The sequence below is a fragment of the Aquarana catesbeiana genome, linkage group LG09 (genome assembly GCF_042186555.1).
Source record: "Aquarana catesbeiana isolate 2022-GZ linkage group LG09, ASM4218655v1, whole genome shotgun sequence".
NCBI classification, from domain to species: domain Eukaryota; kingdom Metazoa; phylum Chordata; class Amphibia; order Anura; family Ranidae; genus Aquarana; species Aquarana catesbeiana.
Window position 1 is genome coordinate 321,493,048 of NC_133332.1, and position 24,252 is coordinate 321,517,299.

The following is a 24,252-nucleotide window of genomic DNA, read 5'->3' on the forward strand; positions in this document are numbered from 1 at the left end:
AATGAACGCAGAGTGTCCTCCACAGAGCCCCATCCTCAACCCTACTGAACACCTTTGGGATGAATTGGAACTCTGATGGTGAGCCAGGTCTTTTTTATTTGGTGCTCAACGTGGGGGCCCAACATGCAAGCCAGGTCTTCTATCCAACATCAGTTCCTTACTTCACAAATGGACACAGCTTTGCACAGACAGGAAAGCCTTTCCAGAAGAGTGGAGGCTGTTATATCCACAAAAAGCAGACAACTCCGTATTAATGGCCATGGTGGTGGACAACTTCATAGTAATTCTGAAAGACTATGTACGCCAACACGGGATGGTGCTGCGGGTGTACGGAAGGTAATAAAGTGTTACATCCTAATCATGGAACAATCTGGTGAATGGAAAAATGGACTCTTTAGGCACCACTGATAAAAAATAAACAAATTGTAATAATAACATATTACAAAATGTAAAATCACATATAAAAACAATACTGTTACAATTTACAATTTTGAAAGTTAGATGTCTCCAACCATAGCCGCATGGATCAGGGAAAAACCCCAATGGCTACACTGCCATTACTATAAAAAGAAAATTCAGTGCTACTAGCCATACACCACATAGATGGCAGAGCTCCCAGGTGCTCGATCCACAGTCGTTGGCTGAGTAGAGTAATGTAGAAAAAAATGATCCGCACTATGACTGTTGCTCTTAAAATTTCTTAATTTTATTGAATAGCCACAGTGAACAAATGCTGATTAAATCAGATGACGCGTTTCAGCCTATAAGGCCTTATAGGCTGAAACGCGTCAACCGATTTAATCAGCGTTTTTTCACGGTGGCTATTCAATAAAATGAAGAAATTTTAAGAGCAACAACCGGAGTGCGGATCATTTTTTTCTCAATTACACTGCCATTAGGTCAATTTTTCCATTCATATTCATATTCAGAACTTCATAGTAAAAGCCATGTTGGATGGGGCAACTTCATTTTAATGAATGGAATGTCCAACAAGATCACACAGGTGTGATGGTCAGGGGCACAGAAACTGTGAACTGTACAAAACAAGACACCCTGAAGTTACTATGTAACGATGAACCCCTCTGGGCATACCTAATTTGCACCACATACAAAATACCCCATTTATAGATTCTTTACATCTTTAAATTTGGCAAATGTCACAGAACCAACCCATACGACCTACTGTAGATGGTGCAAGATATGCAGCTGTTAGGGGTCCTTACAGAGTTAGAAGTCCTAATTCCTTTCATGGTGAGTTTTGCTCCATCCTTCGAACACTGAGATACAGATCCTCTTCCACGTAGATGCTGTATATTCCTTCTTCATAGAATATAGACACTACGTAGACCTACAAGCCACAGTCAGAAGAGTTATTCGGGTTAGTGCACAATGCAGTTAAGGGTCATGCAGTAATCAAAAGGATCCATTGGGTTTACTATCGTCAAGGTGAAATGTGATTGGAAGCCAAGATTTACTGCACTTGGCACCGCCTCGTTTTTAGAGCTTCCATAGAGAGCAAGCGGCTATTAAAGTGTATCTAAAGGCAAACTTATTTGTTATTTTGTGTCAAGAAGGGAATGGGTAAAACCCTGCCGAGTCTTTATTAAGGTCATTGCCCTAAAGGAGTGATTCCTCCTCGCTTCCTGTCATGTTGACACAACGGGAATTTAAAGGAGAAGTCAACAAAGAGGAAATCTTCTTATTCAATAATGGAACTTTCCATTGGAAGATTTCTCTTCTATTTTGGAGACAACTCAAAAAGGATGTTGGATTGCCCGTCCCTTTCTGTCTCAATGACAACGGTGACCAGGACAAATCGAGAGTGGCCATCATCTCAGCAAGGACCTCGATGGCAAAAAAAAAAAAAAAATTATCATTGTGATGGTGAGGGGTGATGGGTTAATCAATATGTTCTATATAATCATGGTTTTTGTATAGGAGTTAGCTCTTATAAATTGTCTCTAAATAGAAGATAGGGCTCTTATAAATTGTCTCTAAATAGAAGATAGGGCTCTTATAAATTGTCTCTAAATAGAAGATAGGGCTCTTATAAATTGTCTCTAAATAGAAGATAGGGCTCTTATAAATTGGCCCCTAGAGAATCATGAAGATGAGGTAGAGAATAGAACCACCACTCCATTTATAAAGTCCAGAATACGTTTTTTTATTTAAATACATCAGGAAAAGCCGTCGTGTTTCAGGGGTTGCAAGGGTCCCCACTTCTTCAGTGCTATGATACAAATTGGTGACTGTTCTACGGCAATTGTATAGTAATATGTACTGGTGACTAGAGCAAAATATACATTTATAAAACACCAAAAGGAAAATCCTAAAGGAAAAAGCTAAAATAAATTTTTTTTTTTTTTTGCTATTTATAATTATTTTTTTTAAATGCTAAAAGAAACCCTGAAAAACAAAAATACATTTAGAAAATAAAATTTCTGCAAAATTTTTTCTGTTTCTTCTGTTTCTGTTTAAACTTTTTCTTAAAAATACTAAAAGAAAATAAAATACTTTTAGTATTTAAAAAAGAAAAAAAATAGTATTTTATTTTTTTTGTTAACTTTAGTATTTCTACTGAATATTTCTATAATATTGTTGTAGATCATGCATCAATTTTTGCATAGCCCCGATGGAGCGGGACACTTGGAACCTCCAGGACACATGAGCTTTTCCTGGTGAATTTAAATAAAATATTATCTGAACACCTGAATGATTCTACAGTATCTTTAGCAATTTAACACACCTGCTCCCCATTCACACCTGAGACCTTGTAACACTAACGAGTCACATGACACCGGGGAGGGAAAATGGCTAAATGGGCCCAATTTGGAGATTTTCACTTAGGGGTGTACTGACTTTTGTTGCCAGCGGTTTAGACATTAATGGCTGTGTGTTGAGTTATTTTGAGGGGACAGCAAATTTACACTGTTATACAAGCTGTACACTCACTACTTTACATTGTAGACAAGTGTCATTTCTTCAGTGTTGTCACATGAAAAGAGAGAAGAAAAGATTTACACAAATGTCACTGAGGGGTGTACTTACTTTTGTGAGATACTGTATATTCATGCTTGGTGGATATCTTGTGATCTTTTCTACAAAGATCTATCTTAATAAAAATTGTCAGTTTAAAAAAAATATATTATCTGGGAATATGAGTAGAACTTATGTACCCTACACCCGCAGCAATAAAAACCGAATAGGGGTTCTAATCTTTCCCTCCTCCATCCCCATACTAAAAAAGTGTTGGCTTTAGATACACTTTAACTTTTAGCAGTTTAGAAATTCAGCTTCTTTCAGACGGGTGGTTATGCATTGTTTATTTGATTGCTTCTTGCACTGTATTGATACATAGAGGTCAGTATACTAACTTTCATGTACAGATTGAGAAGGCCAGAAATGATCCTTTATTAAATCAATGATAGACTCTAGGTTTATTTTAGAACTACCCCTATTCCTAATGCTTTACCCCCTTATACATTGTGTTTATACCGCCAACAAACTCCAGCAGGTGTAGCCACATAAAGCTCTGATATTTTATGTAATGAACCCCTCAGTTTGAGAACCTACCCTCCAACCCCAGGGTGAGAACTCAATGTCCTGTACCTTCGAGACCTGTTATCTCTTGAATTCTCTTGTTTGTTTCCGTTTGCTCGGCTCGGTCTCCAGGACCCAGCGCTAAGAAACAGGGGGAAGAGATATCGGATAATGACGAAGACGAGGAAGGAGGTACTTGCTGGCTGAGGCTGATGCATGGAACCCATTATCATCATACTTTTTTCCCTCTGCCTATTTCCCTCCTCTCCTCCTTCTCACGTGTATTAGAAATCTTAGAGGGTTATCTCACTTTTCATCGTGCACTTCTCATCTTTAATCCTTGAACATCCACAACTCATCCTCCTACCCTGGTTGGTTCCTCGGTTAGAGTCAGGTTTGGGTTTTTGTAGCTGTAGCAAATGAGGGTAAGAGTAAGGATAATAAGTAAGGTGAGGCTTGTGAAGGGTCGTGTTTAGCAGGGTGGTCAATGTAGGTGGAAGGCCATTGAGGTGGTCAATGTAGGTGGAAGGCCATTGAGGTGGTGAATGTAGGTGGAAGGCCATTGAGGTGGTCAATGTGGGTGGTGGAAGGCCATTGAGGTGGCCGTTCTATGTAGATGCCATTGAGGTGGTCATTCTGTGTAGATGCCATGAAGGTGGCCATTCTATGTAGATGCCATTGAGGTGGTCATTCTATGTAGATGCCATTGAGGTGGTCATTCTGTGTAGATGCCATTGAGGTGGTCATTCTGTGTAGATGCCATTGAGGTGGTCATTCTATGTAGATGCCATTGAGGTGGTCATTCTATGTAGATGCCATTGAGGTGGTCATTCTATGTAGATGCCATTGAGGTGGTCATTCTATGTAGATGCCATTGAGGTGGTCATTCTATGTAGATGCCATTGAGAAGGTCATTCTGTGTAGATGCCATTGAGGTGGTCATTCATAGGACAGGCCATGGTATAAGCATTGGCCATGAGCCCCTTTTCTTGTTGTTCCCGTCACACCTTTATCTCCTCTATAACGAGTATCTTTTTTTGATCCTATTATGTTATTTGAGTGCTAGCTCTCTGCGTGAGGAACACAGTCATTGTCTTGTGGCAGATATTTTCCCCGTGCCATTGCATTATTTAGTGCTATTTTTTTGTTATTGCTGTATACATTTATCTCCAGGCGTTTGGCTTAGTTGTCCTCTGTCCGCCTTCTACTCATCTCCCTGCCTGCTAGAGCTTAAGTAGTTCATCTCTCATATCGATGGACCCTTCTCATGTGAGCCGGGCAACTACCCCACATGATTGTTATGGGAAAATCCATTCCGTCACCTTGTTGTAGCGCTCCTTCACAGGACTGCACCCTTTTTGTGGTATCATTATGGTCAAGTCCTGAGAAGGGGCCCGTTTTACTGTTTTTTATTTATTTTTTTTCTTCTATTTCTGTGGCATGAGCTGCATGCTTGGCTAGCTGGTGTGTTCTCCGTGGTGGGAAGGGCTTCCAGAGCGGAAGGGGCTTTTGTGTTGGGGAAGTGGTAGCGCTTTACTCTACTCTTTGGTCTGACTTGTAAGTTAAGACCGCATCCGGCCACGTGTGTTCCGTCAAGATGTACATTGTTCGCCTCTGTGTTCTTCCGTGTGAATGAAGCCAAGTGGTTGGTGTCAAGAGGCTCTCGAAGGTTGTTTATCTCTTGCTAAGGCCGTGTTACCTTTTCATTTCACCTCCCCGCAGATATCCGAGACACAGGAGCCAAACCGGTCATGGTGTACATCCACGGAGGCTCGTACATGGAGGGCAGCGGGAACATGATTGATGGAAGTGTGCTCGCCAGCTACGGCAACGTCATCGTTATCACCTTGAACTATCGAGTGGGCGTTCTGGGTGAGTGGCACATGTTCTTCCTATCTTCTATCCCTTCTGTTCCTTATTTATCGCTTTCCTGTGGCTTGACTGTTTATTCACCTCGCTTCCAATCATTCCGCAGGCCCTGCGTTTCCGTAATCATTGAATGGAAATTCCGTAATTAATATGGCTTTTCCTTTATTGTCCTCGGGGCCCCTGCAAAGATAATGAGCCCCCTGAAGCATTTCGTATTAAAATTGGGGATGGCTGGTGGGGGTCCTTTTCATTAATGTCTCCCTATAGGGTTTGTCATGGGTTCTTCCTCTGGATTCTCTTATATGGGATACATTGTTAATAGTTATTAAACTGTGATAATAAGGCAGACCCCGCTGCAAATATAAAATGTTATCAGGTGTAGGGAGCGCAGGATGAAAATTATCAACCGATCCTCCAAGCAAAATGATTAGACGGATCATTATGGGATAGAAACAGCTAAAGTACAACAAATGGTTCTACCTCATTAAATGTGCAAACGCTACATTAAGGATACAACTGAATTTTTTGTTTAAATCGGCTAAATAATTCCCATTGTATCACAAGAAAAGGTGTGCAAAGCTTAACATTGGGCTTTCTTTAGAAAGCAGCCACAGCTTGTCCCCTAAAAAGCCTGTCCCCTGCCAGTATACCTGTCCTCTGAAAAGCCTGTCCCCTAAAAAGCCTGTCCCCTGCCAGTATACCTGTCCCCTAAAAAGCCTGTCCCCTGCCAGTATACCTGTCCTCTGAAAAGCCTGTCCCCTGCCAGCATATGTGTCCCCTGCCAGTATACCTGTCCCCTAAAAAGCCCGTCCTCTGCCAGTATACCTGTCCTCTGAAAAGCCTGTCCCCTGCCAGCATACCTGTCCTCTGAAAAGCCTGTCCCCTGCCAGTATACCTGACCTCTAAAAAGCCTGTCCCCTGCCAGTGTACCTGACCCCTGAAAAGCCTGTCCCCTGCCAGTATACCTGTCCTCTGAAAAGCCTGTCCCCTGCCAGTATACCTGTCCTCTGAAAAGCCTGTCCCCTGCCAGTATACCTGTCCTCTGAAAAGCCTGTCCCCTGCCAGTATACCTGTCCTCTGAAAAGCCTGTCCCCTGCCAGTATACCTGTCCTCTGAAAAGCCTGTCCCCTGCCAGCATACCTGTCCTCTTGCAAAAGGTGGACTTATCCTTTAACTGTAGGTTGTGTCACCTGCCTGATTGCGCTTTGTGGCAGAGCTATGTAAATCCCAGGACTGGATGGACAGATTTTCAAATCCTTTGGCAGATTAAACACTATATCCATTCTTGTTTTCTTTGCAGGGTTCTTGAGTACTGGAGACCAGGCAGCTAAAGGGAATTACGGGCTCCTCGATCAGATCCAGGCCCTGCGTTGGGTCAGCGAGAACGTGGCGTTTTTTGGTGGAGACCCTCATAGGATCACAGTCTTTGGCTCGGGCATCGGAGCGTCCTGCGTCAGTCTCCTCACCCTGTCCCATCACTCGGAAGGTATTCCAGATTTGCGGTTCTATTAATTTATTACTGTGAAATATCTCCAATAATCCCTGAAAATTCCCGATATGTCGATGTTCATTACCTCTGCAGATCATCTAATGACACCATCACCCCCATCATCTGATGACACCATCACCCCCATCATCTAACGACACGTTTTCATGACTGTTTGTCTGTGTGTCTGTCCCATCACATGGAAGGTATAAGGACCATCTGACATTATTCCATGATTGCATCATCAGGTGTCTGTATGTCGGCCGCTCTGAAGGTACAAAGTATATTCAATACAAAGAGAACCTTTCCTTTCCCAGAACCATTCCCTTCCATGATTCTTCCGGGATCACACCTCTCAGATTTATCTGCTAGATCAGCAAACTTTACTAAACAACGTAAGAGAACCCCTCATATCATAAAAAAGTTCCATGAAAGGTCATACCTATAAAGAGGAGACTGATACTTACCTTTCCTAGCTGGGAGTGTCCACCTCCTGGGCCACCTACAGCTCTGACAGAGGTCATTCTCTGACCTCCACTTATTATAGGGCGTAGAGGTCAGAAGAGGGAACCAATGACAGTCATGGGGGACCCAGTAGATCAGCACCCCAGAAGTGTCTTCGGGGGACCAGTTCTCTTCAACCGAGCAGCATTGAGTGGCAGGAGAGGTAAGTTCAGCTACTTCTTTACAGGTATGTGGTCAGGTAAAACTCTTTTACTATATATCTCTTTAAAGTCTATGTATCTCTAAAAAATTTTTGTTCTCAACTAGTGTACAGACTAGTTAGAACCCGGTCAAGTTTTTATTTCTAGAGCAGTGGGTGGCAGGCTCTGGATGCATGTTTCAGCATCCAAATACACAGCATGTCCTCAGCATTGGACAATCTTGTCCACAGTCTCCAACATCTCCTGTAAGATGTCCATAGTCTCCAACCATCTCCTGTAAGATGTCCATAGTCTCCAACCATCTCCTGTAAGATGTCCATAGTCTCCAACCATCTCCTGTACGATGTCCATAGTCTCCAACCATCTCCTGTACGATGTCCATAGTCTCCAACCATCTCCTGTACGATGTCCATAGTCTCCAACCATCTCCTGTACGATGTCCATAGTCTCCAACCATCTCCTGTAAGATGTCCATAGTCTCCAACCATCTCCTGTACGATGTCCATAGTCTCCAACCATCTCCTGTACGATGTCCATAGTCTCCAACCATCTCCTGTAGGATGTCCATAGTCTCCGACCATTTCCTGTAGGATGTCCATAGTCTCCAACCATCTCCTGTACGATGTCCATAGTCTCCAACCATCTCCTGGATGATGTCCATAGTCTCCAACCATCTCCTGTACGATGTCCATAGTCTCCAACCATCTCCTGTACAATGTCCATAGTCTCCAACCATCTCCTGTAGGATGTCCAAAGTCTCCGACCATTTCCTGTAGGATGTCCATAGTCTCCAACCATCTCCTGTACGATGTCCATAGTCTCCAACCATCTCCTGGATGATGTCCATAGTCTCCAACCATCTCTTGCAGGATGTCTGTAGTCTCCAACCATCTGCTGTAGGATGTTCTCACTCCCCAACCATGTCCTCTAGGATGTTCTCAGTATCTGACCATTTCCTGTAGAATGTTCTCAGTCTCTTACTATCTTACACCAATGTAAGGGGCATTCTTCCCACTGACCACCAATGTAAAAAACATTTTTCACACTGACCACCAATATTCCACTGATCACCAATGTAAGGAACATTCTTCCCATTGATCACCAATGTAAGGAACATTCTTCTCACTGATCACCAATGTAAGGAACATTCTTCCCACTGATCACCAATGTAAGGAACATTCTTCTCACTGATCACCAATGTAAGGAACATTTTTCCCACTGATCACTAATGTAAGGAACATTCTTCTCACTGATCACCAATGTAAGGAACATTCTTCTCACTGATCACCAATGTAAGGAACATTCTTCTCACTGATCACCAATGTAAGGAACATTCTTCTCACTGATCACCAATGTAAGGAACATTCTTCCCACTGATCACCAATGTAAGGGACATTCTTCCCACTGATCACCAATGTAAGGAACATTCTTCTCACTGATCACCAATGTAAGGGACATTCTTCCCACTGATCACCAATGTAAGGAACATTCTTCTCACTGATCACCAATGTAAGGAACATTCTTCTCACTGATCACCAATGTAAGGAACATTCTTCTCACTGATCACCAATGTAAGGAACATTCTTCCCACTGATCACCAATGTAAGGGACATTCTTCTCACTGATCACCAATGTAAGGGACATTCTTCTCACTGATCACCAATGTAAGGGACATTCTTCTCACTGATCACCAATGTAAGGAGCATTCTTCTCACTGATCACCAATGTAAGGGACATTCTTCTCACTGATCACCAATGTAAGGAAAATTCTTCTCACTGATCACCAATGTAAGGAACATTCTTCTCACTGATCACCAATGTAAGGAAAATTCTTCCCACTGATCACCAATGTAAGGAACATTCTTCCCACTGATCACCAATGTAAGGAAAATTCTTCCCACTGATCACCAATGTAAGGAACATTCTTCTCACTGATCACCAATGTAAGGAAAATTCTTCTCACTGATCACCAATGTAAGGAACATTCTTCTCACTGATCACCAATGTAAGGAGCATTCTTCTCACTGATCACCAATGTAAGGAACATTCTTCTCACTGACCACCAATGTAAGGAACATTCTTCTCACTGATCACCAATGTAAGGAACATTCTTCTCACTGATCACCAATGTAAGGAACATTCTTCCCACTGACCACCAATGTTAGGAGCATTCTTCCTATTGGCCATCACACATCTACCTTGAGTTGTAGGCAGGGCTTTTTTTCAGCTGGAACTTGGTGGAACTCAGTTCCACCACCTCTGGCTGAGACCCCCTCCCCCCTGCTCACCACTATCTCTTGCAAACACAGAAGTCCAGCTTCTGTGTTTATAAGTGAAAGCTTGTCTCCCAACGGTTCCCATAGAACTGATCACCTGGGTGACTGCCAATAAGGGCAGGATGGGGACAAGGGAGATGCAGGTGCAGATCCCAACACCCCAACTGAATGATCCCCCTGCAATTGAGAGAGGCAGAGCCACCTATAGTGTGCAGGGAGGTACTAGAGCCGGCTGGGTGCTTCAGCTTAATACAGCAACACAAGTAAGACATGTGGAATATTGCGGAGCTTTTAAGGAAGGAAGGAGAAGATGGAGACAGTGGAAGGGAGGTTGCATGCAGAGTTGAAGAGTTGAAGTTGAAACTCTGCACTCTGTACATAATGCACTCCTGGTATTTATTGCTCCTACCACTGTTAGTGAAATCTGACCACACTCACTATTTGATGCGGTTTGAAGGGTTTGTGTGGGGTGGGGGAGGGTTTTTTGAGAAGTCGTGGTTGAGTTCCTGCACCTATTTTCTGAGAAAAAAAAGCTCTGGTTGTAGGTATAGTAATTATTTGCATTAGCATATTAGCATGCTTGGCCCTATGGTGAAGTCAGGGGCCACAGTTGAGGTCACCTAAACCTTGTATGTTGATCACGGCTGATCTAGCAGATGGAACCTGAGGGAAATATAAGAAGTATGAGGCCGGCTTTAGTCTGTTCCCTTTTTCATTTTCACGTACTTTGCTTTCTATCATTATTTCTATTTTCTTCCTCTCTCTCCTCCCCCGGTCTGTGACGTTATAAGGGTCTGATGGTTGGTTGACATTTTATATAATGGTGTAGTTACAGAAGTAGTGCCGCGCGATCCACTGAGATCCTCGGTTACCTATTTCTCACACTTCATTTCCCAGTCTTTGTACTCTTTGTTTTCTCTCTCCTCTCCTCTCCTCTAGTTCCATTCATTTTTCTCCATCCCCTCCCGTCTGTAGAATGGTCCTCTTGTGCTTGGTTTCTTCCCTGGCACACACTGAGACCAGCTGGGCAGGAAGTGGAGTTGCGGATTTCGCGATCTCCGTCTGTCTTTCTGTCTCGCAGTGTCTGATGCCGGGGGATTTCATAAAAAAACAGCAGAAACTCCCACTTCAAAGGCACCACCGTAAATGTTGTACTGATACGACGGGATTAATAAAACATTGATACGGCGGGTCCCGGTGTGAAATACAAATGTGTGGATGGGTAGATATGTCATGCTCGGTGTAGATGAGTAAATCTGGTCTTTTGTGGCAGGTCTGTTCCAGAGAGCCATCATACAAAGCGGATCAGCCCTGTCCAGCTGGGCCGTCAATTACCAACCTGTGAAATACACCCGGCTGCTCGCCGAGAAAGTAGGCTGCAATGTGCTGGACACCGTCGACATGGTGGATTGCTTGCGACAGAAGATTGCCAAGGAATTGGTGGAGCAAGACATCCAGCCTGCGCGGTATCACGTCGCCTTTGGGCCCGTCATCGATGGAGACGTCATCCCAGATGACCCGGAGATCCTCATGGAGCAAGGAGAATTCCTCAACTACGACATAATGCTGGGGGTCAACCAAGGGGAAGGACTCAAGTTTGTGGAAAACGTTGTGGATGCGGAAGACGGCGTCTCTGGAAGTGACTTTGACTACTCGGTGTCTAATTTTGTGGACAACCTGTACGGGTACCCGGAAGGCAAAGACACGCTCCGTGAGACCATCAAGTTCATGTACACGGATTGGGCTGACCGAGACAACCCCGAGACTAGGCGCAAAACTTTGGTGGCTTTGTTCACCGACCACCAGTGGGTGGAGCCGTCAGTGGTGACCGCTGACTTACATGCCCGTTACGGCTCCCCAACTTATTTTTATGCGTTTTACCATCACTGTCAGAGTTTGATGAAACCGGCCTGGTCTGACGCTGCCCATGGTGACGAGTTACCCTACGTCTTCGGTGTCCCGATGGTGGGTCCTACAGATTTATTCCCCTGCAATTTCTCCAAGAATGACGTCATGTTGAGTGCCGTAGTCATGACCTACTGGACCAACTTTGCCAAAACGGGGTATGTAACTATAGCAGGTAACATGTGGCATAAAATGAACTCTTGAAGCAACTGGGGCTTGGCTGAGGTTTGTGAGTGATTATATTTTCATTCATAAGACCACTTCTAACAAGAATGTAGATGATTGGCAATCTGTGAAGGTTGAATGGGAAGTAAATGCTCCTTGAATTACTTGCAACTGGATGGATAAAAAGGAAGGAGCGTCTGGTGTCCAGAGAATTGCAAAATCTAAAGTATGGTTCGTAGACGTTTATTAAAAAGTAGTAGCAGATACATCAAGCCAACCCGTCTCGGGGAATGGACTTCCCCTTCCTCAGGGCTGTTGCTGCGCACTGTTTGATGGTAACAATTCCCATGAATGGTTATGTTAGATCGAGATTTCAGAAACCAGGATGGCTTTGAACTGGGCGCTCCTTCCTTTTTTACCCAAGTCGAAATGCTGAAACTACCATAAGGTCTCACAGAAAAGGCAGCAGCCCAATCCCCAAGAGGGCCCACCGGCACCGTCAGTCACTGGACACTACCCACCCGAAGGCATTCCTTCCTTTTTTGCCCACACGAATACCCACCCAGGACCAGTGACCAATCCATTTAGTCTCCAACACAAGCTTGTGACTGGATAAAAAGAGTGTAATAAATGAAAATTAGAAATAATTATTGGAATATCCTATTTAAAGAGTTCAACAAGAGCCCCTCCCCCACCCTTTAGCCTTTTTTTTTGGTAAGTGTACATACAGTACTTGGTTTCCAGTTGCCTTCTCCTTGACCATGTGCTGTGCAGTCGTCTTTCCACTGGTGGTGGGTGGTCCCTCATTTATTGACATGTAAGCAGTGTACTGTGAGCCCAGGTCGTGGTGATGGTGCACTCTTTGAAGCAATGGGCTCTCAGGCAAAAGGTTGGCTGACTGGCGTCATTGAACCCAGGAGACCAACAGCAAGACAGAAGGAACCCCATACGGGGGGATCTGAGGATAGTAGGTGAGTATTGCAGCCAAAGCTGTGTTTTATTTTAAACGCTGCTGGATAATTATTTTCTATTTGTCTAGTCAGGGGAGCTGGGTGTTCATCCAAACCCTACGTGTAAAGTCCACACCGTTCCTGCAACCGGGTCCTGAGAGCATCCTTCATCTCCTGGATAGTAGAGGTGTAGTGAGGTCTAGGGTGCCAAGTTTGTACTTTATGATAGATGTTGTAGGGTGGTGAGATTCAGGGATGGAAATAGGGTGGTGAGATTCAGGGATGGATGTTGTAGGGTGATGAGATTCAGGAATGGATGTTGTAGGGTGGTGAGATTCAGGGATGGATGTTGTAGGATGGTGAGATTCAGTGATGGATGTTGTAGGATGGTGAGATTCAGGGATTGATGTTGTAGGGTGGTGAGATTCAGGGATGGATGTTGTAGGATGGTGAGATTCAGTGATGGATGTTGTAGGATGGTGAGATTCAGGGATTGATGTTGTAGGGTGGTGAGATTCAGCAATGGATGTTGTAGGGTGGTGAGATTCAGCAATGGATGTTGTAGGGTGGTGAGATTCAGGGATGGATGTTGTAGGGTGGTGAGATTCAGCAATTGATGTTGTAGGGTGGTGAGATTCAGGGATGGATGTTGTAGGGTGGTGAGATTCAGGGATTGATGTTGTAGGATGGTGAGATTCAGGGATGGATGTTGTAAGATGGTGAGATTCAGGGATGCATGTTGTAGGGTAGTGTGATTCAGGGATAGATGTAGGATGGTGGGATTCAGGGATGGAAATAGGGTGGTGAGATTCAGGAATGGATGTTGTAGGGTGGTGAGATTCAGCGATGGATGTTGTAGGGTTGTGAGATTCAGGGATTGATGTTGTAGGATGGTGAGATTGAGAGATTGATTTTGTAGCATGGTGAGATTCAGGAATTGATGTTGTAGGATGGTGAAATTCAGGAATGGATATTGTAGGATGGTGAGATTCAGGGATGGATGTTGTAGGGTGGTGAGATTCAGCGTTGGATTTTGTAGGGTGATGAGATTCAGGAATGGATGTTGTCGGGTGGTGAGATTTAGGGATGGATGTTGTAGGGTGGTGAGATTTAGGGATGGATGTTGTAGGATGGTGAGATTCAGTGATGGATGTTGTAGGGTGGTGAGATTCAGGGATGGATGTTGTAGGGTGGTGAGATTCAGGAAAGGATGTTGTAGGATGGTGAGATTCAGGGATGGATGTTGTAGGGTGGTGAGATTTAGGGATGGATGTTGTAGGGTGGTGAGATTCAGGAAAGGATGTTGTAGGATGGTGAGATTCAGGGATGGATGTTGTAGGATGGTGAGATTCAGGGATGGATGTTGTAGGATGGTGAGATTCGGGGCAGGATGTTGTAGGGTGGTGAGATTCAGTGATGGATCTTGTAGGATGGTGCGATTCAGGGATTGATGTTGTAGGGTGGTGAGATTCGGGCAGGATGTTGTAGGGTGGTGAGATTCAGGGATCGATGTTGTAGGATGGTGAGATTCGGGCAGGATGTTGTAGGGTGGTGAGAGTCAGGATTGGATGTTCTAGGGTTGTGAGATTTAGGGATGGATGTTGTAGGGTGATGAGATTCAGGAATGGATGTTGTAGGATGGTGAGATTCGGGGCAGGATGTTGTAGGGTGGTGAGATTTAGGGATGGATGTTGTAGGGTGGTGAGATTCGGGCAGGATGTTGTAGGGTGGTGAGATTCAGGGATGGATGTTGTAGGATGGTGAGATTCGGGCAGGATGTTGTAGGGTGGTGAGATTCAGGATTGGATGTTCTAGGGTTGTGAGATTTAGGGATGGATGTTGTAGGGTGATGAGATTTAGGGATGGATGTTGTAGGGTGGTGAGATTCAGGAAAGGATGTTGTAGGATGGTGAGATTCAGGGATGGATGTTGTAGGGTGGTGAGATTTAGGGATGGATGTTATAGGGTGGTGAGATTCAGGAAAGGATGTTGTAGGATGGTGAGATTCAGGGATGGATGTTGTAGGATGGTGAGATTCAGGGATGGATGTTGTAGGATGGTGAGATTCGGGGCAGGATGTTGTAGGGTGGTGAGATTCAGTGATGGATCTTGTAGGATGGTGCGATTCAGGGATTGATGTTGTAGGGTGGTGAGATTCGGGCAGGATGTTGTAGGGTGGTGAGATTCAGGGATGGATGTTGTAGGATGGTGAGATTCGGGCAGGATGTTGTAGGGTGGTGAGATTCAGGATTGGATGTTCTAGGGTTGTGAGATTTAGGGATGGATGTTGTAGGGTGATGAGATTCAGGAATGGATGTTGTAGGATGGTGAGATTCGGGGCAGGATGTTGTAGGGTGGTGAGATTTAGGGATGGATGTTGTAGGGTGGTGAGATTCGGGCAGGATGTTGTAGGGTGATGAGATTCAGGAATGGATGTTGTAGGATGGTGAGATTCGGGGCAGGATGTTGTAGGGTGGTGAGATTTAGGGATGGATGTTGTAGGGTGATGAGATTTAGGGATGGATGTTGTAGGGTGGTGAGATTCAGGGATGGATGTTGTAGGGTGGTGAGATTCAGGGATGGATGTTGTAGGATGGTGAGATTCGGGCAGGATGTTGTAGGGTGGTGAGATTTAGGGATGGATGTTGTAGGGTGGTGAGATTCAGGGATGGATGTTGTAGGATGGTGAGATTCGGGCAGGATGTTGTAGGGTGGTGAGATTTAGGGATGGATGTTGTAGGGTGGTGAGATTTAGGGATGGATGTTGTAGGGTGGTGAGATTTAGGGATGGATGTTGTAGGGTGGTGAGATTTAGGGATGGATGTTGTAGGGTGGTGAGATTCAGCGATGGATGTTGTAGGGTGGTGAGATTCAGGGATGGATTTTGTAGGGTGATGAGATTCAGGAATGGATGTTGTAGGACGGTGAGATTTAGGGATGCATGTTGTAGGACGGTGATATTGAGGGATAGACGTTGTAGGGTGGTGAGATTCAGGGATGGATATAGGGTGGTGAGATTCAGGAATGGATGTTGTAGGATGGTGAGATTCAGGGATGGATGTTGTAGGGTGGTGAGATTCAGGGATGGATGTTGTAGGATGGTGCAATTCAGGGATGGATATAGGGTGGTGAGATTCAGGAATGGATGTTGTAGGATGGTGAGATTCAGGGATGGATGTTGTAGGATGGTGAGATTCAGGGATGAATGTTGAAGGATGGTGAGATTCAGGGATGGATGTTGTAGGATGGTGAGATTCGGGGATGGATGTTGTAGGGTGGTGAGATTCAGGAATGGATGTTGTAGGGTGGTGAGATTCAGGAATGGATGTTGTAGGGTGGTGAGATTCAGGAATGGATGTTGTAGGGTGGTGAGATTCAGGAATGGATGTTGTAGGGTGGTGAGATTCAGGAATGGATGTTGTAGGGTGGTGAGATTCAGGAATGGATGTTGTAGGGTGGTGAGATTCAGGAATGGATGTTGTAGGGTGATGAGATTCAGGAATGGATGTTGTAGGGTGGTGAGATTCAAGAATGGATGTTGTAGGGTGATGAGATTCAGGAATGGATGTTGTAGGATGGTGAGATTCAGGGATTGATGTTGTAGGATGGTGAGATTCAGGGATGGATGTTGTAGGATGGTGAGATTCGGGGATGGATGTTGTAGGGTGGTGAGATTCAGGGATGGATGTTGTAGGATGGTGAGATTCGGGGATGGATGTTGTAGGGTGGTGAGATTCAGGGATGGATGTTGTAGGATGGTGAGATTCAGGGATGGATGTTGTAGGATGGTGAGATTCAGGGATTGATGTTGTAGGATGGTGAGATTCAGGGATGGATGTTGTAGGGTGGTGAGATTCAGGGATGGATGTTGTAGGGTGATGAGATTCAGGAATGGATGTTGTAGGATGGTGAGATTCAGGGATTGATGTTGTAGGATGGTGAGATTCAGGGATGGATGTTGTAGGATGGTGAGATTCGGGGATGGATGTTGTAGGGTGGTGAGATTCAGGGATGGATGTTGTAGGATGGTGAGATTCGGGGATGGATGTTGTAGGGTGGTGAGATTCAGGGATGGATGTTGTAGGATGGTGAGATTCAGGGATGGATGTTGTAGGATGGTGAGATTCAGGGATTGATGTTGTAGGATGGTGAGATTCAGGGATTGATGTTGTAGGGTGGTGAGATTCAGGGATGGATGTTGTAGGATGGTGAGATTCAGGAATGGATGTTGTAGGGTGGTGAGATTCAGGGATGGATGTTGTAGGATGGTGAGATTCAGGGATGGATGTTGTAGGATGGTGAGATTCAGATACCTGTGTCCACCGTCACGTGACCCTCCAGGCCCCCACTCCTGAGAATGCTTACCAGCGATTCCCTGATGCAGTCCGGCCTGGGCTTGTTAATGCCACTTGCCGCCTTTGGTATCTTCAGCACATTGTGAGGACCTCACCGGCGGACACAATGGGAAGTGCCCACCTCACCAGGCTGTGACATGGCCACCCAAAGAAGGACCACCCAAGAAAGAGGACTTGGGAACGGGTGTGTCATGTGACTGCAGATTCAGGGAAGTATTTGGAGCTTCAGTTTTTTAAAATTATAATTAGGAGATGAGTTGGGGGGGGGGGGTAAAGGTGTAAATCTGGAGGAAGATAAGCTTCATTCAGGTTCTGAAGACGTTTCCTGTGATCCTGATCTCGGGTTGGCCGCACTTTTGTCACACGATTCAGAAATGGAGCTCATCGGCAAAGCAGTGACGGTCATGAGCAGATCACACATGTCTCTGAATCTTGATTGTTGCAATATTTATTCTGGCCAATGAAAACCATAAATCCTCAAACGCTCGACGCGCCTGAACGTTTTTTTTTTTTTAAGCTGCTTTTTTTTCCCCTGCCGGGAGCAAAGACATTCAGAGGAGGAGAAATAATGTCCCGTGAGCAGGAGGGCCTAATGACCTGGTGACCACCACTGAGGAGATAGAGGAGAACCTACTCAACCTGCACAGTGTGTCAGTGCTGCCACCTGCTGACAAGATATGAAAGTGGTGGCGTTACTTTGTATTCAACTCTTGTATTTCTAAAACAGTTCTAAAGAAAAATCATATATTTTACACCATTCATACTTAAAGCGGTAGTCACCTCTTGGGGAAAAAAAAAAAAAAAGAGAAAGGTTTCTTCTTCCTTCAAGGTGCAACCGCATCCTAGACCATTATGAAAGACTTACCTTGAAGCGGATCCCTCCAGTGGCGCACTCTCACCGCAGAGGCTTCCATCTTCAACCAGTCTTACTTCTAGGTTCGCGGGCTGGGGGGGGGGGGGGGCGCTTGAATGGCCGAGCCGCGATGATGTCACTACCGTCCATGCGTGGCCACGGCACACAGCCCTGAAGGAACGGTACAGGTATGCCAGTCCTTCATGTGTCGGTGACGTCACCAGCTTCTGCTCGCTAGAATATCCCCTAAATGGTTCATGTTTAGCAGATATTCATTTTACCTACAGGTAAGATACACTATGTTACCAAAAGTATTGGGACACCATAGCATTACACGCATGTTGAGTCAAGTTCTTCCACCCTAAACTCGCTCATCCATGTCTTTATGGACCTTGCTTTGTACACTGGTGGGCAGTCATGTTGGAACAGGAAGGGGCCATCCCCAAATTGTTCCCACAAAGTTGGGAGCATGAAATTGTCCAAAATGTCTTGGTATGCTGACGCCTTACGAGTTCCCTTCACTGGAACCAAGGGGCCAAGCCCAACCCCTAAAAAACAACCCCCACACCCTAATCCCACCTCCACCAAATGATTTGGACCAGTGCACAAAGCAAGGTCCATAAAGACATGGATGAGCGAGTTTGAGGTGGAGGAACTGGACTGGCCTGCACAAAGTCCTGACTTTAACCCCATAGAACACCTTTGGGATAAATTAGAGCGGAGACTGCAAACCAGGCCTTCTCATCCAACATCAGCGTCTGACCTCACAAATGGGGTTCTGGAAGAATGGTCAAACATTCCCATAGACACCCCCCTAAACCTTATGGACGGCCTTCCCAGAAGAGGTGAAGCTGTTATAGCTGCAAAGGGCGGAGCCAACGCAATATTGAACCCTACGGACTAAGACTGAGATGTCATTAAAGTTCATGTGTCTAAAGGCAGGCGTCCCAATACTTTTGACAATATAGTGAATATTATAGGCTTCCCTGTAGGTTAAAAATAAAAATGCAGAGTTTACTATCCCTTTAATACAGGCCATGAAAACCATCTTGGTTAGGTGGCTACAGAACAGAGATAGAGGGACATCTTCCAAGGGGATTTCCTGCACTTTGTAGAGATTTCCCGTCATTTCCTCTCGTTTCTCGGGACTCTCTTTCTCAGGATGTGAAAAGAAATCTGTTAAGTTTGTGAATGATCTGTTTTAGGTTTACTGATAATTTCAACTTGAATGATCTCATCTTTTTTTTTATCTTGTAGTGACCCCAACAAACCTGTCCCCCAGGATACAAAGTTCATCCACACCAAGGCGAACCGTTTCGAGGAGGTGGCCTGGTCTAAGTACAACCCGCGGGATCAGCTGTATCTTCATATCGGCCTGAAGCCACGTGTGCGCGATCACTACCGGGCCACCAAGGTGGCGTTCTGGAAACATCTGGTGCCTCACCTTTATAACCTACATGACATGTTCCACTACACGTCTACTACCACCAAGGTGCCGCCTTCTGACACGACTCAGAATTCACATATAACTCGCAGGCCCAAGGTTTGGGAGACTAAGCGTCCGGGTGTCTCGCCCACGCTGAATGGCCCAGGCAAGTGGAACCCTGATATCGACCAGGTGGACCCAGTTGTCATCCAGGATCCCAGGGACTATTCCACGGAGCTGAGTGTCACCATCGCTGTGGGAGCTTCTCTTTTGTTCCTCAACGTGCTGGCTTTTGCCGCCCTGTATTACCGCAATGATAAGCGGCGCCAGGACACTCAACGCCAGCCGAGTCCGCAGCGATCCTCGGCCACGCGGGATCCGGCACACAGCCCCGTACCTCCTGAGGAGCTCAATTCACTGCAAATAAATGCCGGACACCCCGATTGTGAAGGAGGAGGAGTCTCCGGCCACGACAACCTGCGTCTCGCCACGCTTTCTGACTACACCCTTACATTACGTCGTTCCCCTGATGACATTCCACTCATGACACCTAACACCATCACCATGATCCCCAATTCTCTGGTGGGACTTCAAAGCCTTCACCCCTACAACACCTTTTCTGCAGGCTTCAACAGCACCGGTCTCCCCCACTCACACTCCACAACCAGAGTATAGCACCCCACCATGCTGCACTTCCTCCTTGCCCTGACACCAAGTCTACCTGAAGGTGTCAGAGACAAGGAAGAGGCGAAATGACACATTCCATACCCCCCAAAGAAGAAGGGGGACAGGTGTGGGGCTTTGCTTCTAATACGGAAAGGGTCGATTCGGTCCTGACCCACCAAGGACACACTTGTGGTGTGCTCTTGTTTCCTAAAGTGCTTTTACCTTTGTGGAGGCACCTAGAGTGAGGGCAGCTTGGGGTGAGGTAAACCTTGATTTGCAGATAACGGCCTGCGACTAAGAAGAACGTCATTGGAGAAGAGGCAGGAGGGAACCAAGCCTAATGTATTGTCCCTTACCTTTTCCACATGGCTTTCCATCAACGTTCACCATTCTGACTTTCCAGTTACTGTAAACCCTCACTGTCTGTACATGTGGAGAACCGGATCTGATGAGGAGCAGATGACAAAATGTCTACTTTACTAGCGTAGGACTGGGGGATGGGTATTAGACTCTGATAGAGATCATATTTCTAAAAAAAAAAAAAAATGTTTTTAGAAACATGACAAGATTTGTATTGGAAGACAGAAGAAGGTCACGGGACAGAGGGACTGAAAACCAAGATACATTTGATCCCAGTCACCTAGCCTACTCTGCTCTATCCCAAATGTGTGCCAAATTCATTCACCAGCTAAGAAATGGGGCTGAACACGGTCCTAGTTTCGAAACTACCTTAATTTTCCCAGTGCCAAATATATGAAGCCAGCCATCTAGGAAAGAAGGTTACGTAGGTAAAAGGTTTGCAGCATTAGTTATTTTTGAAAAACATGGCCCAGTAAATACACTATGTGGCCAAAATTTTTTAACACCTGACCACCACACCTATCTATTATGACAAAAGTATATTGGCCTCCCTCCCAATGGTTGAGTTCAGGTGTCTCCAATGAAGGGTCCTAGTAATACTCCATCATACAAAGACATTGTAGACAATTGTGGTTTTCCAACCTTGTGGTAACAGTTTGGGGAAGACCCTTTTCTGTTCCACCATGACTGTGCCCCTGTGTACAAAGTCAGCTCCATAAAGAGATGGTGGGACCAGTTTTGTGTGAAGGAACTCCAATGTCCTACACAGAGCCCTGGCCTCATCCCTACTTTTGGAAGACTTTTGATATAAGGTCTTCTCATCCAAAATCAATAAATGCCCTTAAATCTATGGAACCTTCTCATCCCAAAGGTTATCAGTAGATTTGAGATCATTAAGGAACGTGAGTGTCCTGCACAGAGCCCTGACCTCATCCCTACGGATCACCTTTGGGATGTATTGGAATGCCGATTGTGAGCCATGTCTTCTCATTCAACATCAGTACCTGCCCTTAACCCCATGGAACACCTTTGGGCTGAGGTCTTCTTATCCCAAAGGTGTTCAGTAGGTTTGAGATCATGGAGGAACTTGAGTGTTCTGCACAGAGCCCCAACCTCAACCCTACTGAACACCTGTGGGATGAATTGGAATGCAGACGGCGAGCCAGGTCTTTTTCTGGTGCCCAATGTGAGCACCAACATGTTAGCCAGGTCTTTTCATCCAACATCAGTACCTGACCCCACAAATGGGCACAAATTCCCTCAGACACCCTCCAAAATCTTGTAGGAAGTCTTCCCAGAAGGGTGACACAACTCGATATCAATCCCATCGTTTTGGAATGGGATATCCAACAAGCTCATGTAGGTCAGGTGTCCACAGGCTTTTGGCCACATGGTGTACTTCCAGCTTGTAGTCCAATATCATGTTTAGGTTAAAGGTTGCCTACTGTTGAGTTTGAAAAAAACGCACTGACTTCCACTTAAACAGAATCTGGCACTACAAAGGATAAAACAGATGTCTGTGAAGGTTCTCGTGTATGCAGGTCATGGTTTATCTGGCAGTAGTTGGCCACATTCATGGACTTGTTCTGTAATGTTAAAGCTCTCTCACTTCTCATCCAAGTGTCTTCTTCCATTTAGAACTAAGGAAGTCATTTTGATAAGCAGTAAAACATCTTGAACATTACAGAACAATTGAATGGGACCAACTATTAGTGATAAAGCAGATGGACACAATGGGATGATGGAAAGCTCCACAAGGTTTTGGTACATACCACTGGCTTGTCAAAATCTGTTACCTGTGCTGTCCCAGTAGAACTTGTATTTAAAATTCCATCATTTCCTTCACAACCCAAAGTGCAGTGAGTAGGTTAGCGCCCTCACATTGCATCGTGGGTTGAGTTTTGGGCCACCTGAACGTCCCTGTTTGGGAGATTCTTGGGTGCCCGGGAATGGAATTTCGATAAGCCAGTGGTCTGCAGGAGAACCCTGGGGCCTGTCACCTAGGTTCTTTTTTAGAGGATGGGGACGCCAACTTCGACAGATGGTCTCCAACATGGGAATTTCCAACTTCGTCAGACTATCTCCAACATGGGAACTCCCAACTTCGTCACGGTGGAGAAGATTAGTAAAGTCGGTCTGGTTTGCTGAATTAGTTAGTGTGACCCGCCAGTGATTAGTCAGTGTGCAGGCAAAGCTCTAGGTTTCATTTTAGGCTTCTTGTGTGTTCTTATTAAGGAAAGGCCACAATGTATATTATTTTTCGATGTTTACAGAGTTATCCACGACGCGGGGTTCAGTATAAAATCCAAAAGTGAATGGAACATGGACAGGTGACGCGTTTCTCTCAAGCTTTGAGATATACAGTATATATATATATATATAAATATATATATAATAGGAGAAGTATATATATATATACTCTCAGATGATACGGTGGGGGTTTTATTATATGGTGTTCACAAGGACAGTAAAGCTTTTTTTTTTTTATTTTATTTTACAAAGAGAAATCTCCCTGTAGGAAGAATCCCCTCTGCCTCCTGGGGTGAGTCTGTGTTTGGATGAAGATGGAAGTCTTTGTGCATGTATGTGGGTACCAGTATGGGTCTCAGCCTGTGCACATGTGCGTGTATATATGTGCCCTCACACACACATATATATATATATATATATACAGAGCCGGGCACAGGGGCAGTTTTTCTAAGCTGTTGTACATATGAATACTCACATAGATGTGTTGCTCCTCCCCCCTCCCACTTCTTCCTCCAGCCGGGGCCCGACAACTTTTCAGCTTTTTTTACCATTCGCCATGAATTTTGAACGTGGGTTTTGTGACACGAGAAAAACTGGGGACGCCACGGGTTTCGAGGGGAGTTTTGTGACACAGAGGGACACCTGGGGTCAGTATTTATAGAATGTATTTATACTGTATCACAGGAGAGTAGAAAACGTATTCCAAATAAATAAAAACTCATATTTTTATATGCTGGTCGGTTTCTGTGTGGCCTGTAAGGGGGGGGCGGGGTGACGAAGATTTATCCTTCTTAAAGGAGGTGGAAATCCGGTCACTAAAGAGCTTTACTATCTTCATCTCAATTCAAAAACGTTATTTTTTTTTAAATCTTTTTTTTTTAAATCTGCAGCTTTCATTCAAACAATCCTTGGTGATCCTGCCACGAAGGTCACTTCCTGGGATAGGGTGACAACGCTCTGTCCCTGTTGCCTAGTTATGTTCCTGAGTTGTCACCCTGTCACATGGGCTTCTGCTGAAGACTACAGGTGGCCGTTCCAACACACATCACACGAGGGTATATTAATAAAGTTTTATTGAAGTTCACAGGTCAAAGGTAAACCCAACGTGTTTCGACAAAATGCCTCCAGCTTCATCAGGGCTGTAATAGTGGATGCAAAGGTTATTAAAGTTCACAAGTCAAAAGTTAACCCAACGTGTTTCGACAAAATGCCTCTGGCTTCATCAGGGCTGTAATAGTGGATGCAAAGGTTATTAAAGTTCACAGGTTAAAGGTAAACCCAATGTGTTTCGGCAAAATGTCTCCCCCTTCATCAGGGCTGTAATGGTGGATGCAAAGGTTATTGAAGTTCACAGGTCAAAGATAAACTCAATGCGTTTTGGCAAAATGTCTCCCCCTTTATCAGGGCTATAATGGTGGATGCAAAGTTTATTGAAGTTCACAGGTCAAAGGTAAATCCAATATGTTTCCGTGAAATGCCTCCCCCT

The 24,252-nt window shown here is 45.0% G+C and overlaps 1 protein-coding gene across 3 annotated transcripts in view; it reads left to right on the forward strand.

Moving 5' to 3' along the window:
- Nucleotides 1-23,495, forward strand: part of NLGN3 (neuroligin 3) — a 150,372-nt gene extending 126,877 nt beyond the window's left edge. For 2 of the 3 annotated variants that reach the window (XM_073600802.1, XM_073600803.1), the window contains 5 exons: nt 3,673-3,732; nt 5,263-5,412; nt 6,710-6,895; nt 11,110-11,899; nt 19,322-23,495. In XM_073600802.1, the coding sequence (XP_073456903.1) occupies nt 3,673-3,732; nt 5,263-5,412; nt 6,710-6,895; nt 11,110-11,899; nt 19,322-20,165 (2,030 nt within the window). In that variant the 3' untranslated portion in view covers nt 20,166-23,495. The remainder of the gene's footprint in view (nt 1-3,672; nt 3,733-5,262; nt 5,413-6,709; nt 6,896-11,109; nt 11,900-19,321) is intronic. The other variant, XM_073600804.1, reaches the window with a different exon arrangement.
- The last annotated feature ends 757 nt before the right edge of the window (nt 23,496-24,252 follow it).